The 16939-nt window shown below is 48.7% G+C and overlaps 3 protein-coding genes across 4 annotated transcripts; 1 reads left to right on the forward strand and 2 right to left on the reverse strand.

The window, feature by feature from the left end:
- Positions 1 to 245: 245 nt before the first annotated feature.
- Positions 246 to 2732, forward strand: LOC123160181 (haloacid dehalogenase-like hydrolase domain-containing protein 3). 2 transcript variants are annotated; one of them, XM_044577989.1, is made up of 5 exons: positions 246 to 575; positions 699 to 743; positions 1461 to 1755; positions 1844 to 2050; positions 2146 to 2732. In XM_044577989.1, exons 3-5 carry the CDS (start codon positions 1498 to 1500, stop codon positions 2482 to 2484), a joined length of 804 nt encoding a protein of 267 aa, XP_044433924.1. In that variant the 5' UTR covers positions 246 to 575; positions 699 to 743; positions 1461 to 1497; the 3' UTR covers positions 2485 to 2732. The 2 variants fall into 2 exon arrangements, with proteins under 2 accessions (XP_044433924.1, XP_044433923.1); XM_044577988.1 differs by having other exon boundaries at positions 248 to 575; positions 1458 to 1755.
- A 551-nt stretch (positions 2733 to 3283) lies between these two features.
- Positions 3284 to 5615, reverse strand: LOC123160178 (protein DETOXIFICATION 34). Its single transcript, XM_044577986.1, has 6 exons — positions 5289 to 5615; positions 4576 to 5201; positions 4205 to 4500; positions 4003 to 4121; positions 3793 to 3879; positions 3284 to 3673 (listed from the first exon to the last, which is right to left on the reverse strand). The coding sequence occupies exons 1-6, from the start codon at positions 5523 to 5525 to the stop codon at positions 3605 to 3607; spliced, it is 1434 nt and encodes a 477-aa protein (XP_044433921.1). The 5' UTR covers positions 5526 to 5615; the 3' UTR covers positions 3284 to 3604.
- Positions 5616 to 5923: 308 nt separating this feature from the next.
- LOC123160180 (ALA-interacting subunit 3) lies at positions 5924 to 12393 on the reverse strand. Its single transcript, XM_044577987.1, has 8 exons — positions 12047 to 12393; positions 11232 to 11290; positions 11066 to 11140; positions 10857 to 10973; positions 10653 to 10723; positions 10179 to 10479; positions 9697 to 9986; positions 5924 to 6343 (listed from the first exon to the last, which is right to left on the reverse strand). The coding sequence occupies exons 1-8, from the start codon at positions 12138 to 12140 to the stop codon at positions 6289 to 6291; spliced, it is 1062 nt and encodes a 353-aa protein (XP_044433922.1). The 5' UTR covers positions 12141 to 12393; the 3' UTR covers positions 5924 to 6288.
- Between the last annotated feature and the right edge of the window lie 4546 nt (positions 12394 to 16939).

Here is a 16939-nt window from a genome sequence, read left to right on the forward strand (position 1 = left end):
TAGCTAGCCACTGATGTCACCCGGGTGGCCGGATCATCGCCCTTGCTCCCCGCTCCAACAACATTTATATTTCCCTGTTATAGATTTTAGATTGTTCATGTTTCGTTTACGCAGGTATTACAAACTTTACCACAAAACACTATCCTTTTCTATGACAGTATTAATTACTACTCTTACTAGCTTTTTTTACAGCGTTTTAATAATACTATATATTCCTCTAAAGAGTGCAGCTGGTCCACTGCTGACATGGCACACCCATCTCTTCCAAAACACCCTATCGCCCCCCTGCCTTGAGCTGCAATCCGATGAACCAGCAAAACCGTGGACGAGCACCGCCGGTATTCCGCTCCCGAATTCCACAGATTTCCACTCCCCGCTCCCAAAGCCCCGAGACTTTATAGCCGGCGAGAACAAACCCAGCAAAATCCCATCTCCCAACCCAGAAATCCTCCCACACCCAGAAATGAATCAGCCTCTCCTTCCCCTTCTCTGAGATCTCAGCCTGAGCCTGCGCGCCGCGACTTCCACCGGAATCCTCCTCTCCCAGCCGCAGCGTCGCCGGATTGATTCAGGAGGTGGTATATCCGGATTGGATTATTTCATTTATTTCTTGGTTCCTGTCGTGTTCTTGCGCGGAAAGCTAGGATCTTGCCGCCGTTGGGCCGTCCCTGATTCCTCGGTGGTTCGTGTTTCTGCAGGCATTCTTGCCGGCCGGAGAAGCAGTCTTTGGTCATCTGCTCGAGGTAATGGCAACGGATAAGATTTGATTTGGATGCGGGGGGTGTTAGACTGTAAAGGCAGTATAAAGGCACGGCGCTCTGGCTTTGTGTTATCTGCTTTGAGCCGACCTCACTTGCTTATTTTAACTGAGAAATAAGGGGATCCAGATCAATGTTATCATGCTCTGCATTAACTACTAGTAGCATATTTTGTTTCAGTACAACAAATTTTAATGGAGTGCGAACTGCTAAGTGGTCTATTTAGGTTGAAACTCTTTGTTTTGTGGGCTGTTGTCCCCATTACTGTATCCAGTGATAATGTGATTGTTTAGCAGTTCATGGCCTCCTTTTTACTTTGTTTCCCTGTTACAATGTGATTTGATTTCTCACCATTTCGACTGATTGATTCCATGCGAGTCATTTAGCTTAGCACTGTGAATCTGTATGCTTGCTTCTTCCTTTAAAATTTGTCATGTTACATCCATTGGCCGTTGCAATGAGGAAAAACATATTTGATATCTGTTGGGAAGGAGGGGTTGTTGCTTGTTAGTGCAAGTTTGATTTCTGCTGTAAAATGCTTAGTTTGAACTGTTATTTCCTTTCATGCATGTTATCTGGAGTACAAAAAAATCTCAGTTATTATTCAGGAGTAGTTAATTATACTCAAGTGTATGCCATATGTGTGAATCGTCGGTTATGCATGTTGCCCTGATTCTCCTTATTTGGCTTTGCAAACAGAAGAATATAACAGAGGCTCTAGTTCAGATCATCATCAGACATGTCGCTGCTATCGAAGTTACGGTTGGTCACTGTGGATGTGACTGGTACTCTGCTTGCTTACAAAGGACGGCTTGGTGATTACTACTGCATGGCTGCTAAGTCTGCCGGAAAGCCATGCCCTGACTATGATCGAATGCACGAAGGCTTCAAGCTTGCATACACTGAGATGGCGAGGAAATACCCATGCTTTGGATTTGCGGCAAAGATGCCAACGATTGAATGGTGGAGGATTTGTGTCAAGGATTCATTTGTTAAGGTAAAACCATTTTGCAGATTTTTTTTTCAGGAATTAGCGTTGACCTTTTCATTTTCCTAGTGATCTGATTGTTCAACTTATACTGCAGGCTGGCTATGATTACGATGATGAGACATTTGACAAAGTGTTCAAGCGTATTTATTCCGCCTTCGGCTCCTCCGCACCATACTCGGTGTTTCCTGATGCACAGCCCTTCATGAGAGGGCTGAGGGAGAAGGGTATCACAGTTGGCATCGTCAGCAATGCAGAGTACCGTTACAAAGAGGTCATCTTGCCTGCGTTAGGGCTGAATCAGGTTTGATAACATCACACACGACAGTCACTGCCTTTCCAACCGTTTGTCGTCTTATAAAAGCAGTCACCTGATGCATGTCTTAGTTGTGCATCTAGGGCTCGGAGTGGGACTTCGGGGTGTTCTCAGGCATCGTCGGCGTTGAGAAACCTGACCCAAAAATCTACAAGATCGCGCTGGAGATGGCGGGGAACGTCGCACCGGAAGAGGCGCTCCACATCGGCGACAGCTACCGCAAGGACTACGTCCCCGCACGGAGCATCGGGATGCACGCGCTGCTCCTGGACCGGTTCAAGACCGCCGACGCCGAGAGCTGGAGGAAGTCCGGCGCGCCGGTGCTCCCTGACCTCGAGGCCGCGCAGGCATGGCTCACCAAGAACCCGACCGAGGAGCCACTAGGGGCCGCGCTGCTGCGCAGGATGGCCGAGAAGCTCTGAATCTCGCCCCCTGGGATAGTTCCTGTTGTGCTCTTGCTGGGGAGTGAGGGAGCCAAGGAGAAGGGATGTGTTGTAGTGATGGTTCACTGGCCAGTTTAGCTAGCTGGAGCTACTTGAACTCTGGTAGTAGGCTTCCGGTGCTGTGGTGACTGCTGAATGTGGCAAGTGATTCAGCCGTGCGACGAACATCTTGCAATGACGAATAATTCTAATCATGTTTCGCATAATGGAGAAATTTTACATGATTCTGCACCGCGTATGAGGTTGGTAGGATTGCGATGTTGGGGGTATTTTGAAACTCCCAAGATGATTGTGGCATCTCAGCAGAAGCCATATAATCTTTTGCAACTACTGTGTGGGCAGAGTGGGTGCAAAGCCCTCTGGTTGCTCTCCCTGGTTCTGTTGTTTGGGTCCCACTGTCAGCAACCAGGGCACCATCCGGTGATAGTTTCGTGAGTAAAGATTGGCTAAAGCCTAAAGGCACCTTCAGTGTCTTTGCCAGTGTCAATCACCTCGCCATCGACTGGAAAGGCGCCTTGACAAGTGAAGAGATCATCTGGGAGAAAATTTCCATTCTCGCCAGGTGAGACCATCAACAGAGGGGGTAATTCTGTCGAGTATTCCCTCAAAAAAAGGGAAATATGTTGAGTATTTGGTATGTGGATAATAGTAGTTATGTCCAAGTATTCTCCGCCTTTCGTTGCATTTCAGAAAATCTATTGTGGCAAGATTGACTGCATGGATGTGTAATGTGCATTCCTTTTGAAATTTCCAGGGTTGCTGGGTAGAGAGAATTCCATGAAATGAAAACCAGACAGACTACAACAAATGTCAAAGGAAAAAAACTTGCTGCCCCAATGGTGAGAGACAACGGCGCAGCAAGGCGCACATTTCCTTCTAGTTTTATACAACTAAAGCACACAGATGCCACTGCATAGCATGGTCTAAGAAAATTTGGAAAATGGTTCAAAAAGGAAAAGAAAAAAATGATGGCATGAGAATGACCATCTTACAAATGTGACTAGAAAACTAAATTTTACATCAGCGCCACAAGGTAATAGGGGCATGCTTCTCTCTTTCTTCGGGGAAACAGAGTTTTATTCATCATGGTGATCTAGTTCTACTCCAGGAGAGGTTTGGTTACATCTGCGCCGCCCCACTTTCGCACACGGCTTGAAGCCAGCGCAGCCTGCGGTTGTAGGGCATGAGACATGAGCAAGGTGAAAAGCTCAGCATTTTCCATATGAACAACATTTATGTACAACATATTCGAAATCGAACAAAGGTGGGAAGGAATTTTATTCATACCTCTGCGTTCCAATCCGTTCTCCACACTATGAAGATCAAAATCAGTGTCTGAAGTGCAATCCCACAAAGCATGCCGGCCCAAATCCCCTAAAATCACAACCAATGTCGCAAAATTCATAACCAAAATTATCGTGGAATCACACCCCAAACATTCTTCTTCTTTTTAAATTTTGCAATTTGCAGTAGAGTTTAAATGACAAAACCAATTACCCCAACTCCGTAGCTGAACTTGTAGCCGAGAAGATACCCCAGTGGCAGCCCGAAGATGTAGTAACAGCCCAGGTTGATGTATGCGACAAGGCCCTGCCACCCTCCTCCAATGGCGACCCCTGAATAAGATGAGGTTGAGCAGACATGAACAAAATTACAAAATGAAACTAGCAATGGTGTGAGGGTAAGAAAAGAAACATGCCTGAAAGCACGGGCTGCACGCTGTTGAGCACCATGGTGAGGCCGAGCAGCCCCGCGATCCTGGAGACGGCGTGCTGGAGCTCCGAGTCGGTGGTGTAGATGACGGAGAAGCTGTCCCTGAAGACGAGCACGAGGGCCATGCAGAGCAGCCCGATGAGCAGCGACTCGCCGACGACGACCATGACCGCGTGCTTCGCCGCCCTCGGCCGGCCGGAGCCCAGCTCGTTGGACACCCGAACGCTGATGGCGGCGTTGAGGCCGATGAAGATCATGCCCTCCCATCCGTTCACATTCATGCTGCAAAGCCACAAATGTGTCAGATGGACAGCCATGAAAATGTAACGGGTTTTGGTAACGAGTGTCAAGTAGTACCAGATGCCGAGGGAGTCGACGGCGATCTGGGCGCCCTGGAGGTGGCCGGTGAGGACGGTGATCATGCCGATGTACCAGATCTCGAGGCAGAGCATGACGGCGGACTCGAGCGAGAGGCGGACGAAGGCCCACATGTCGCTGAACGCGGCCGCGGACCAGCCCCGCCAGCCGTCCCGGCACCAGCCGACGATGTAGGCGGCCTGGGCGAGCGCGATGGCCCAGAGCGAGACGTCGTAGGCGGCGGCGGCGCCGGGGAGGCCCCGGCCGAGGACGGCGACGAGGAGGTAGGTGAGCGCGGCGTGGAAGCCGAGCCCGGCCACGCCGACCCAGGCCAGCACCAGCACCTTGCGCTGCGCCTGCAGGAACTTGGCGGTGGGGAAGTTGACGGCGAAGGAGAGCGCGCCGGGCAGGATGCGGAGCGCGAACCGCGCCGCCTCGCGCGCCACGGCGGCGTCCTGGCCGATGGCGAGGAGCAGCGGCTCGGCGAGGGCGTAGAAGGGCACCATGAGGAGGGAGGCGGCGATGAGCACGATCCAGGAGCGCTGCAGGTAGACGCCCAGCATGGCCACCTGGCCGGCGCCGAACGCCTGCCCGCACAGCGTCTCCAGCGCGCTCCCCATGCCCAGCTGCATGCATGCCGGTGCCGGTCAGCAATGGCGCCGGGGAGAAGAGAGGGGAGGAGGAGAGGAGATGGGTGGGGGGTGGGCACGTACGAGGAATCCGAAGGAGAAGGTGGAGAAGACGGAGAGGCCTATGGAGGCGGCGGCGAGGGGCAGGTTGCCGAGGTGGCCGACGAAGGCGGTGGTGACGGAGCTGACGGCGAAGAGGCTGAGCGTGGCGATGGCGATGGGCGTGCCGATGCCCCACAGGCGCCGCGACTCCTCCCAGACCATCCGCGCCGCCTCCCCCGCGGTGCGCACCGCCGCCGCGTCGTCGCCGCCGGTCCCCATCGTCGGCAGGTTCGCTGCAGCAGCTGTCAGCGGTCTGCGTCGGCCCTCGGCTATCCATCCAGGTATCTATACTCCACGCTCCGAGGAGGGAACGGAGGGCGACCGCCGGTAGGTAACAGCTACCCGCGCGCGCGCGAGCGAGAGTACCTACTACCTACCCGTTGCGCGCGCGCGCGTGCACGGGCGTTTGTCGAGACATCGAACAGATCCTTAGATAGGATAGGATGCATGTGTTTATCTCTTGAGCGGCATCTGTGAATCTGCTGAAAACCGAATCGATGCAGCACGTGAAGAACTAGTAGTACTTTCATTGTTACCCCGAAAGAAATTACAGCAAATCTGCTGCACTTATTACCAGACTTTGGTGCCCAAAGGCATGCACGGTCTCGAATCTCATATAGGGTCAACAAGCCATTACATTACAGGATGGTTAATAAATCCATACCACAAAATGAGAAACTTATACTCCCCCCGATCCAAAATAAGTGTCGCAGTTCTAAACTGGGGTTAGTTCAAAACTGCAACCCTTATTTTGGATCAGAGGTAGTAATACAATCCGTAGTAGTACTCAACAACAAGGATCGGCTGCTGTATGCATGCCCTACAACAACAAACAAAAGAACATAGATCCGTCTGTTAACATTTACACACACAGGTGGTCTAAAGCTACTGGCAATCTCATGTATCATTTAGGGCATGATGATACATTTCACGTAGTCGAGGCGGGCATCAATCATATGCCATATCGAGTTCGGAAACACCCTTAGCGGCCTGCGGGGTGCCTGTTCCAGGACAGGTAGTTGTGATCTCCCAGTTTCCTGCAAAAAGGCCATAGTTTACAACGGTAAGAAGGCTCTCATCCAGACAGGTCAAAAGAAGCAATACTGGTTAGTAACATTACACAATTTACACAGAATGTGGTTGTTTTGTATCAAGTCCTACAGTGCTTGTTTTGTATCGACTCCGTTAAGTGGGAATACTTGCTTGATCTCCTCCAAAGGCGAGGATTTCCGAGCAAATTTAGGGATTGGATCGCAGCCCTCCTTAGCACCTCTTCCTCGAGGATCATCCTCAATGGCATTGCCGGCAGCCCCATCAAGCATGGACAGGGCCTTCGGCAGGGAAACCCCGTGTCCCCGCTCCTATTCGTCATCGCCATCGATCCACTACAAAAAAACTTAGATGTGGCAGCTCGGAGGGGTCTCCTACATAGAATCAGGGGGCGGGGAGCCATGTTGAGGACCTCCCTCTATGCGGACGATGCGGCTGTCTTCTTGGCTCCGATCAAAAAGGATGTTGACAACCTGGCAAGCATTTTGAAGGGGTTCGGGGAGGTCACAGGCCTTTGCACCAACTTCCAAAAAAGCTCGGCGGTGCCCATTCGTTGCAACCACCTGGATTTGGGTCGCCTAACTCAAAGTTTGCCGGCTGCACAGACCTCTTTCCCACTGCGATACTTGGGGCTCCCCCTCTCTGTTTGGAAGCTAAAGTTGGTGGATCTCCAATTTCTCGTGGACAAAGTTGCAAGCAAGTTATCAACGTATGATGGCCAAAACATCACCACCATTGGACGTACGGCCCTTGTCAAGTCCGTGATCACTTCCCAAGTGGTCTACCCCGCCACCCCGTTGGTCATCCCACCAACCATACTTCACAGCGTCAACAAGCTCGAGAGAGCTTTCCTTTGGTCCGTTCGGACAAGACAACGGGGGCCAAATGCAAGGTGAATTGGGAGTATGTTTGCCGGCCACTAGAGTACGGCGGCCTTGGGGTACTCAACACTGACAAGTTTACGAGGGCTCTCCGTTTGCGATGGCCGTGGTACGAATGGAAGGAGCCCACCAAGATGTGGGTGGGAATGGGAAACCCATGTAATGAGGAGGACCTCAACTTTTTCTATGCTTCCACCACCATCACCGTTGGTAACGGTGCGAGGACCCCCTTTTGGGACTCTCCTTGGCTCCTTGGGCGAAAGCCTAAAGACATTGCCCCGCTCATCTATGAAGCTTCCAAGAGAAAGAATTGGAAGGTGAGGGAGGCCATGAAGCACAACGCTTGGATTCTCAAGATAAACCCCCCTACCAATGTCTCTGTCGAGCACATCACACAATTCTTCGCTCTATGGTTGATACTAAATGAGGTCCAGCTTGACGAGCTCAACGAAGATGATATCCTTTGGAAACACACGACCTGTGGGCAATACTCGGCAATACTCGGCGGCCTCCGCGTATAGGGCACAGTTCCTAGGGATGGTCCTTTCTCCCTTGGACAAAATGGTTTGGAAGGTTTGCCCCCCCCCCCCCCCCCCCCCCAAAGTCAAATTTTTTGCTTGGTTGGCCCTTCAAGACAGAGTTTGGACGGCGGATAGATTGGCAAAGCGTGGGTGGCCAAATTGCGATCTCTGCCCTCTTTGCAGGACGGTGCAAGAATGCGGACCTCACCTCTTCTACAAGTGCCGCTACACCCGGCGTCTTTGGTCTTTGGTCATTGAGAAATTCCTCATGCACGGGCTTGACACTTCCGCTTGGCCCCTGTTCGACTCGGTGGACGAGTGGTGGGCAAGCACCTGCGCCGATGGTACGCCGAACCGCCAAGCCAAGGCCTCCCTCACTATGCTCGTCTCATGGACGATTTGGAACGAGCGTAATGCAAGAGTGTTTAAGCATAAGAGTGCTCCACCGCCAATCTTGCTCTCCTCCATCTCTGCCGAGGCCAACCTTTGGGTCATCGCCGGCGCAAAGAAGCTAGGGTCTTTTATTTCACGCGAATAATCCGCATGCCGTGTTTGTGGGTGTCCTGTAAAAAACTCTTTTCTATCTTAATTAATGGATGAGGCAAAGCTTTTGCCTCCGTTTTAAAAAAAAAAGTATGAGCTGGTATGGATGCAGCACTGATGGTACACTACCAGGGTAAACCAACTATTTGTATATACCTATACTTATACTCCCTCCATCCCAAAATAAGTGTCTTGAGCTTAGTACAAATTTGTACTGGAGCTAGTACAAAGTTGAGACACTTATTTTGGGACGGAGGGAGTACTCCCTCCGTCCGGAAATACTTGTCATTAAAATGAATAAAAGGGGATGTATCTAGACGTATTTTAGCTCTAGATACATCTCTTTTTATCCATTTTGATGACAAGTATTTTCGGACGGAGGGAGTACTATATAGTGTACCAGTTTTGAATTGGACCTATAGATCAATCCTAACCATTGGTCTGCTAAATCTAACGGATGCGAGCAGTTCGATTCGCGGTAAGCAGTAAAACGTGGATGTCTCCATTCTATTCTAGAACCACTTAATTTCTGCATTTGTATAATGACATCTGTGATTTTTTAACCAAAGCCACTCTGTAATTTAAGACGTGCAACGCACGTGTACGCATACTAGTAGCATAAAAGGCAAAGTAAATGGAAACAGCTGGTTGCCCTTTGCCTGGTCGGCTGGCCCTACTAACATTGGCAATAATATACTCCCTCCGTCCCAAAATTCTTGTCTTACATTTGTCTAAATACGGATGTATCAAGTCATGTTTTAGTATTAGATACATCCGTATCTAAACAAATCTAAGACAAGAATTTAAGGACGGAGGGAGTATATGCTTCTACCCAAAATCTCTTTCAACAAAAAGAACAAATCATGAACTATGCTCATACAAGGATACAACCCAATGCCATCCTAATCTTACCAAGACTGGGAGAGTCAAGATGAAATACAGTACATCATCCATAGTCAGGAGGATGTCAGTATACATGGACGGATCACTCTTGCCCCAACTAACCTTAAGCAACTGCCATACTATCTATGCCATGGCGACCAAAATAGTTGCCACGGGCCACAGCCCACAAGTGTGGCTAATTTAGGCAAAAAGGAGGCTAAGAAAGTGTGGCAAGTCACAAGTGCAAAAAGGAATCAAATGCTTCACAAAAAAAAAGAGGTAAAACTAACAATTCTAGGGGTTGCTATGTTACATATCGAACCAAACACTCCCAAAATCCAGAAGACTAGCTGCAGCCATAGCATTACTGCTCCAAATGTAGCATTAGGTGGACAAGCATCTCAAGAAAGCTAAATGCATGTCTCACGCATGGCTTACAAACACAAAAGGTACACATCAGCAGTGGCACATTTTCATTTAACTGTAATGGACCTGAGTTCAAAAGCTACTAACCTTGGCTTTATCAAGTATAGCAAGGTGAATGCAAATGCCAAGAAAATACAGAGTCCACCAACTATGAGGTATGCAAATCCAAGAAAATCATTCTTTCCTCCAAGCCAGGTTGCAGTGGAAAGGACCAACTTCTTCTTGCCACCGAAGCTATATGTATTGTAGTTGTTACTCAGCCTCACTGTTATGGTATCATTCGCCTTGAGATCAACGTATATCCTCCCATATAACTTTCTGAATGTAGGAAGCGCTGCAGTCCGCATCCAAACAATAAGATCCTCCTGTTCGCTCAGCTGCCACATAGAAAGAGAACTGACATGAATAACTTTTACAGGTATTCCATACCCAGAGGAACTTCTTTTATCCAAGTCAAAGAACTCAAATGAACCATTGTTGCAAATTAAAATTTTGAGGGTATATATAGTAAGTGAACAATTGTAGCCTACATATATATGGAACACAGTACAGATTAAGAATTTGCATACCGGGATACTCGAGTTTAGCTTCTTTCCACCTATGAGCGCACCATTCTGGAAGTTGCTTGGGTAGACATTTTTGGCAAATTTGTGCTCCCTATCACTTTTCCAGGAGATGTCCTTCTTGTCTACTGTCAAGTTGTCTTTACCACGAGTGAAGCTATATGTGTCATTAAACAAACTCCAAGCAATCAGACCACAGGGAACAATTGGTTTTCCATCAGCCGTGAACCTCTCAGGGTCACATGAGGTTGTCGTATTTGACTTCTTATAATCTCTTAGCTGTGCATCATTTCGGCTCTTCACATACCTGAAATTGGAAATTTTGTAGTACATGTTAAGCCCCCAACACATGCTATTCTTAGCAATATGGTAACCAAATTATCAGCAAAATCGATTTGCAGTTTGCAGAGAAACATGAAAATGGATAGCTGTGAAGTTGCTCCAGAGGTTATGGACTGAAAACATCAAATAAGACTATACCTTCTATGATTCTGATAAAAGTTATCGAGCTGGTAGTACACATAAATTGGCTGTTTCATCTCCTTTGTAACCTGCACGGTAGCAACAAGATCTCATTTTAGCTAAGAGACTGATAGAAGGTGCTTGCTTATAGCTGCACACGCAACACAATTCTATTCACTTGAAATAATTATACGGTAAGATAATCGTTCAGTTATGTATTACCGTGAGAATCCTTGTGCAGTCTTTGGGTATAGTCTCATTCTGGATGTACGCAAGCTTGTTATCAGTCATGTTAGGTGGGACACATGCATGATCATACCGATCAATGATCTCAACAACCTGCAGTCAGTCAGCATAAGTGAAGTCAGAAACTGCCAGTGTGTATAACTGTGTATGTTAACACATGGTGTAAAAGATGCTCAGCGCCGTACATCTTGTGCAGCTAGTAGCGAAACGACACCAACTGGGACAAAGACGACGCCGACAAGGAAAAACACCGAGACAACCTGCATAACACAAAGCCAAAACATCTGTGAGCTGCACCAGCACACGCACTGTTGTATTCTACACCGTAATCTCAGGAGGCAGTATGCTTACCCATTTTGGAGTAAGGATCGGCTTGCAGGCCGGCAGCTCCTGCTGCGTGAACTTGGAATCTGCGCATAAGAATCCAGGAGTAAGAATTGGCTTGCATGTCAGAAACACAAGCCGCACCACAAGGTCAGGAGTTCCCCTAAGTAACCACTTCATCCACACATCGATCCCACAGTTGTACTGATATCCATTGCTCATACAGAAGCAAACAATGCGATCAAGTAACTAGACACAAGGTGTTTCTTCTTTCTAGATTAAACGAGCTAAAATTACTAGATTAAGCTCTGTTGCTTAGCATGAAGGAAGCTTATTGTAATCTAGTTGCTATCCGAGCTGCGTGAACTTGGAATCTGAGCATAAGGATTCAGGAGTAAGGATTGTCCTGCATGCCAGAAACATAAGCCACACCACTAGAACAGGAGCGTCCATGAGTAACCACTCCATCCACACTTGGATCCCAAAGGTTTAGTGATATCCATAGCTCATACACAAGCAAGCACTACCATCTATCATGTAACTAGACACTAGTCCGAATGCCCTTCTCTGGATAAAACGAGCTATAATCACTAGGGTAAGCTCCGGTTCTTAGCAAGGGAAGTACAGAGCTAAGCTACTATCCGATCGTGGTGCCAACAGTAAGAGAGAACACGGCCACCTAGCAAGCAAAGCATCCCGAGACCCCCGTGCTAACTAACCAGACCAAATCGGCGCCGCCAAGAGCACCACCAGTAGCACACCACATCCATTCCGGTTCACGGGCAGCGAGGAGAATCATATGAAGCAGGGGAAGAAAGGGGCGGCGGCCAGATCTCACTCACACTTGGGCATCCTGGTGTTGTTCCTCCTGGCGGCGTCCCCATCGGCCCCGGATCCGCCGTTGCTCGTGCCGGCCGCGCCGCCGTCCATCATCATCCCCCCGCCGCCGCCGCCGCCACGCCGCTCAGGAGCCCGATAAACCCCGCGAGCTGCCCGCCCCACCCCGGCGGCCCCCGCTGGCGATTCGGGGAGGGAGCTCGCGCCGATCTCGGGCTCGCCCTCGGCTACCCTCGCTCGCTTGCTTGGGTGGGAAGGAAGGGAAAGCGCGGAGTGATTCTGACCCCTCGGGGACGGGGGAGGGGGTGGAGGTGGAGGAGGGACGGCACGGCTGCGGTGGATGCGGGGTGGGCCGGTGGGGTGTGTCCGTGTCGAGACGGCGGAGACGACCCCGGGTGGGGGTAGGGCGGGGGTCCCGCTGGTCAATGAGATCTTTGACTTTTCCGTCTCGGCTTTCACTGCCTGGTTTCTTCTGGAAACATTATTTCTGTTTCCGTTTTTGTTTTGGGGATTTCTGATGAGCTGTTTTTTACTGGTCGAGATGGCTTCTAGGATCAACTGATGAAATAGGTTCCCCGCAAAAAACATTTGATGAAATAGGTAGAATGTTTTAATGCAATTTTTGTCTTCCGCGTCGTGTGTGAATCTGCATTGCGCTTGACTCGCAAGATTGTGCGAGTCGACAAACCCCGAGGTAGACACGTTATCCGATCTAAGAAATGTGCCCGGTGGAGAACTGGGGGAATTTGGTCGGCCCGTGGAGTTCCTTCTTCTTTTACCCAGAAATTAGTTACTTGAATATGAAAATATTTTGGCATATCTGCTCTGGATTAGCGTGAGAATTCGACTCTATTAGTCGTGTTATAGTCGAGGATGTACTTATACTCCCCTAAGGAGGGATCAACTAATGGAGTGCATTTTTTAGGGCAATTCTAGGCAATACCTTTAATCACACTGTTTGTTTCTGGAAACTCAACATTCTTTATTTTGGCGTAGATTGGTGTCATGGGACGGATGTTGCGAATTTTTTCTTTCTTTGACCCGAATCGATATGTGCCAAACTATCTAGGAGAGTCAAACAAGCCGGAAGGGCCTTCTGGCAATATCCGGCGTACTAATTGTTGGCCATATTAGTACCTGCACTAGATAGCACTTATGTGTTATATCAAATCATTTTCCAAGTTTGGCTGTGGTAGCAACCGAAATGGTTGTTTCAACCAGGATGGCTTTTTCTAGAACTCAAGATGATTTATTCTCACGAAAACGTACGTACGCCCGTGTCACTCTTGTGGCGCGGTTTGGGCGGTAACCTCGTTGTCTTTGTTGGTGTTATGAATTAGGGGGTGTTTGCCACATTGGTCCTTTGGTTATGGAGTGGGTTGAGGACCCATCGAAGACTGATGAATGGGCCATGCTTGCCCTGGCCCTCGGCATTATCAAGATGAAGATCTCCTGGAGGCTTGGCATACACTTCAAGCGTAAGGATTAGCGTGTTTATCCCTAAATTGTAACCCACCATGTGTAAAACTTAGGTACACCCGGCGTCTATATAAGTCATAGGGTTTAGTCTGTAGAAACACGCGTACACCTTCGCAAGGTTTAGAGCTTAGAACATCCTCATATGATCTCGGGGTAGATCAATCTGTACTCTGTACCCCATCACAATCAATATATAAGAAGCATGACGTAGGGTTTTACCTCATCAAGAGAGGGCCCAAACCTGGGTAAAACATCGTGCGACAGAGGCAAGGCAGGGCGCGCGGGCAAGCTCCGGCCTTGGTGGCCGAAGTGCAGGGGAAAACGAGACAGATTGAGTGAGGGGAGGGGTAACAAGGAGAGGAGATCACCGTGGAGCTCATGGCGGGCTCGGTGAAGGCCGAGAAGGCTTGATGACGACGCTATCGATAGCGGTGGCCAAAGGACGAAAACGAGGAAGACAGACGAGGGCGACGCGATGCAGCAGCTTGGCGAAGTGCCCTTCGGTGGGGAAGATCATCGCGGCAATGCGGATCTTCTGATCATCTTCCTGTGGCGTGGGGAGGCTTCTGGCTCGGGCACGAGGACATGGCCACGACCGAGCTCGGGCACGAGCACAATTGGAGATGGTGAGCGAGGAAGTGTGGGAAAGCAGGGGCTAGGGGTGCAGGGGGTCGAGGGGGACTTATAGATGCCAGGGAGGCGGCGAATGGCCGACACGTGGCCATCCATGGCCATGGTCGCGCGTGTGGCGTCCACCTCACCTCTGATGAACAGAGGTAGGGGATGGCCCATTGGGTGGGCTGGGCCGTGTACTGTAGTAGCAGGCCAAAGTACATAGTGTAGTTTTTCCCTTTTATTCTTTTCCTTATCTTCTAATTAATATAGCTCCCATTTTCATAATTATTTGAGGTGAAAAATAGATTTTGTTGATCATGATAGTTTACATATAAATACTATTGAATGTAACAATGACATACACAGGTTTTTGTAATATTTGGAAATGCATAAAAAAATATTCCAAATCTGCCAATTTAAATGCTATCGGTCCACATTAATTGTTGTTGGAGCCAAATTACAACTCCCAGTGAGTTTGGTTCCACTTGGACAATTGCTTAGGGATTTAATCAGATGGTATGAACATTTTAAATGAAAATTTAGAAACTATTTTTATTTTCTTATTTCTAAATTTGAATTTGATAGTTGAATTAATTGCTGATTTAAATTTAATTCTGTTAATCATGATGACATGGCATCATTAGGGTGAGTTCATGATACGTCTTCGACCTATCTATAATTTTTTATTGTTCCATGCTATTATATTTGAAGGAAATATGCCCTAGAGGCAATAATAAAGTTATTATTTATTTCCTTATTTCATGATAAATGTTTATTATTCATGCTAGAATTGTATTAACCGGAAACATAATACATGTGTGAATACATAGACAAACATAGTGTCACTAGTATGCCTCTACTTGACTAGCTCGTTTATCAAAGATGGTTATGTTTCCTAGCCATGGACAAAGAGTTGTCATTTGATTAATGGGATCACATCATTAGGAGAATGATGTGATTGACATGACCCATTCCGTTAGCCTAGCACTTGATCCTTTAGTATGTTGCTATTGCTTTCTTCATGACTTATACATGTTCCTGTAACTATGAGAATTATGCAACTCCCGTTTACCGGAGGAACACTTTGGGTACTACCAAACGTCACAACGTAACTGGGTGATTATAAAGGAGTACTACAGGTGTCTCCGAAGGTACATGTTGAGTTGGCGTATTTCGAGATTAGGTTTTGTCACTCCGATTGTCGGAGAGGTATCTCTGGGCCCTCTCGGTAATGCACATCATTATAAGCCTTGCAAGCAATGTGACCAAATGAGTTGGTTACGGGATGATGCATTACGGAACGAGTAAAGAGACTTGCCGGTAACGAGATTGAACTAGGTATTGGATACCGACGATCAAATCTCGGGCAAGTAACATACCAATGACAAAGGGAACAACGTATGTTGTTATGCGGTTTGACCGATAAAGATCTTTGTAGAATATGTAGGAACCAATATGGGCATCCAGGTCCCGCTATTGGTTATTGACCGAGAATGGTTCTAGGTCATGTCTACATAGTTCTCGAACCCTTAGGGTCCGCACGCTTAACGTTACGATGACAGTTTTATTATGAGTTCATAAGTTTTGATGTACCGAAGTTTGTTTGGAGTCCCGGATGTGATCACGGACATGATGAGGAGTCTCAAAATGGTCGAGACATAAAGATTGATATATTGGAAGCCTATGTTTGGACATCGGAAAGGTTCCGGGTGAAATCGGGATTTTACCGGAACACCGGGGGGTTACCGGAACCCTCCCGGGGGTTAATTGGCCTTAGTGGGCCATGAGGGAGAAGAGGAGGGCCGGCCAGGGCAGGCCGCGCGCCCCCTGCCCCCTAGTCCGAATAGGACAAGGAAGGGGGGGCGGCGCCCCCTTTCCTCTTTCCCCTCCCTCCTTTCCTTCTCCACCAAGGCAAGAGGGGGGAGTCCTACTCCTGGTGGGAGTAGGACTCCTCCAGGCGCACCCCAAGGGGGACGGCCGCACCTCCCCCTCCCTCCTTTATATACGGGGGTAGGGGGGCACCCTAGAACACACAAGTTGATCTACGGATCGTTCCTTAGCCGTGTGCGGTGCCCCCCTCCACCATATTCCACCTCAGTCGTATCATCACGGAGTTTAGGCGAAGCCCTGTGCCGGTGGAGCATCATCATCGTCACCACGCCATCGTGCTGACGGAACTCATCCCCGAAGCTTTGCTGGATCGGAGCCCGGGGATCGTCATCGAGATGAACATGTGCTGAACTCGGAGGTGACGTACGTTCGGTATTTGGATCGGTCGGATCGTGAAGACGTACGACTACATCAACCGTGTTGTCATAATGCTTCCGCTTACGGTCTACGAGGGTACGTGGACAACACTCTCCCTTCTCGTTGCTATGCATCACCATGATCTTGCGTGTGCGTAGGAATTTTTTTTGAAATTACTACGTTCCCCAACAGTGGCATCCGAGCCTAGGTTTTATGCGTTGATGTTATATGCACGAGTAGAACACAAGTGAGTTGTGGGCGATACAAGTCATACTGCTTACCAGCATGTCATACTTTGGTTCGGCGGTATTATGAGATGAAGCGGCCCGGACCGACATTACGCGTACGCTTACGCGAGACTGGTTTCACCGTTACGAGCACTTGTGCTTAAAGGTGGCTGGCGGGTGTCTGTCTCTCTCACTTTAGCTGAATCGAGTGTGGCTACGCCCGGTCCTTGCGAAGGTTAAAACAGCACTAACTTGACGAACTATCGTTGTGGTTTTGATGCGTAGGTAAGAACGGTTCTTGCTAAGCCCGTAGCAGCCACGTAAAATTTG

Source organism: Triticum aestivum, chromosome 7B, assembly GCF_018294505.1.
Source record: "Triticum aestivum cultivar Chinese Spring chromosome 7B, IWGSC CS RefSeq v2.1, whole genome shotgun sequence".
Classification (NCBI taxonomy): domain Eukaryota; kingdom Viridiplantae; phylum Streptophyta; class Magnoliopsida; order Poales; family Poaceae; genus Triticum; species Triticum aestivum.

Excerpts from the sequence above, each read along its gene's own strand:
- LOC123160178 (XM_044577986.1), bottom strand. The coding sequence starts at position 5,525 with ATGGGGACCGGCGGCGACGACGCGGCGGCGGTGCGCACCGCGGGGGAG. Across the intron at positions 5,202-5,288 it reads CCTTCTCCTTCGGATTCCTC|CTGGGCATGGGGAGCGCGCT; the intron begins GTACGTGCCCAC and ends GCATGCATGCAG. Across the intron at positions 4,122-4,204 it reads CGTGCAGCCCGTGCTTTCAG|GGGTCGCCATTGGAGGAGGG; the intron begins GCATGTTTCTTT and ends CATCTTATTCAG.
- LOC123160181 (XM_044577989.1), top strand. The coding sequence starts at position 1,498 with ATGTCGCTGCTATCGAAGTTACGGTTGGTCACTGTGGATGTGACTGGT. Across the intron at positions 1,756-1,843 it reads TCAAGGATTCATTTGTTAAG|GCTGGCTATGATTACGATGA; the intron begins GTAAAACCATTT and ends CTTATACTGCAG. Across the intron at positions 2,051-2,145 it reads CTGCGTTAGGGCTGAATCAG|GGCTCGGAGTGGGACTTCGG; the intron begins GTTTGATAACAT and ends TTGTGCATCTAG.
- LOC123160180 (XM_044577987.1), bottom strand. The coding sequence starts at position 12,140 with ATGATGATGGACGGCGGCGCGGCCGGCACGAGCAACGGCGGATCCGGG. Across the intron at positions 10,724-10,856 it reads ACTGCACAAGGATTCTCACG|GTTACAAAGGAGATGAAACA; the intron begins GTAATACATAAC and ends GCTACCGTGCAG. Across the intron at positions 6,344-9,696 it reads CTATACTTGATAAAGCCAAG|GAAACTGGGAGATCACAACT; the intron begins GTTAGTAGCTTT and ends GCCTTTTTGCAG.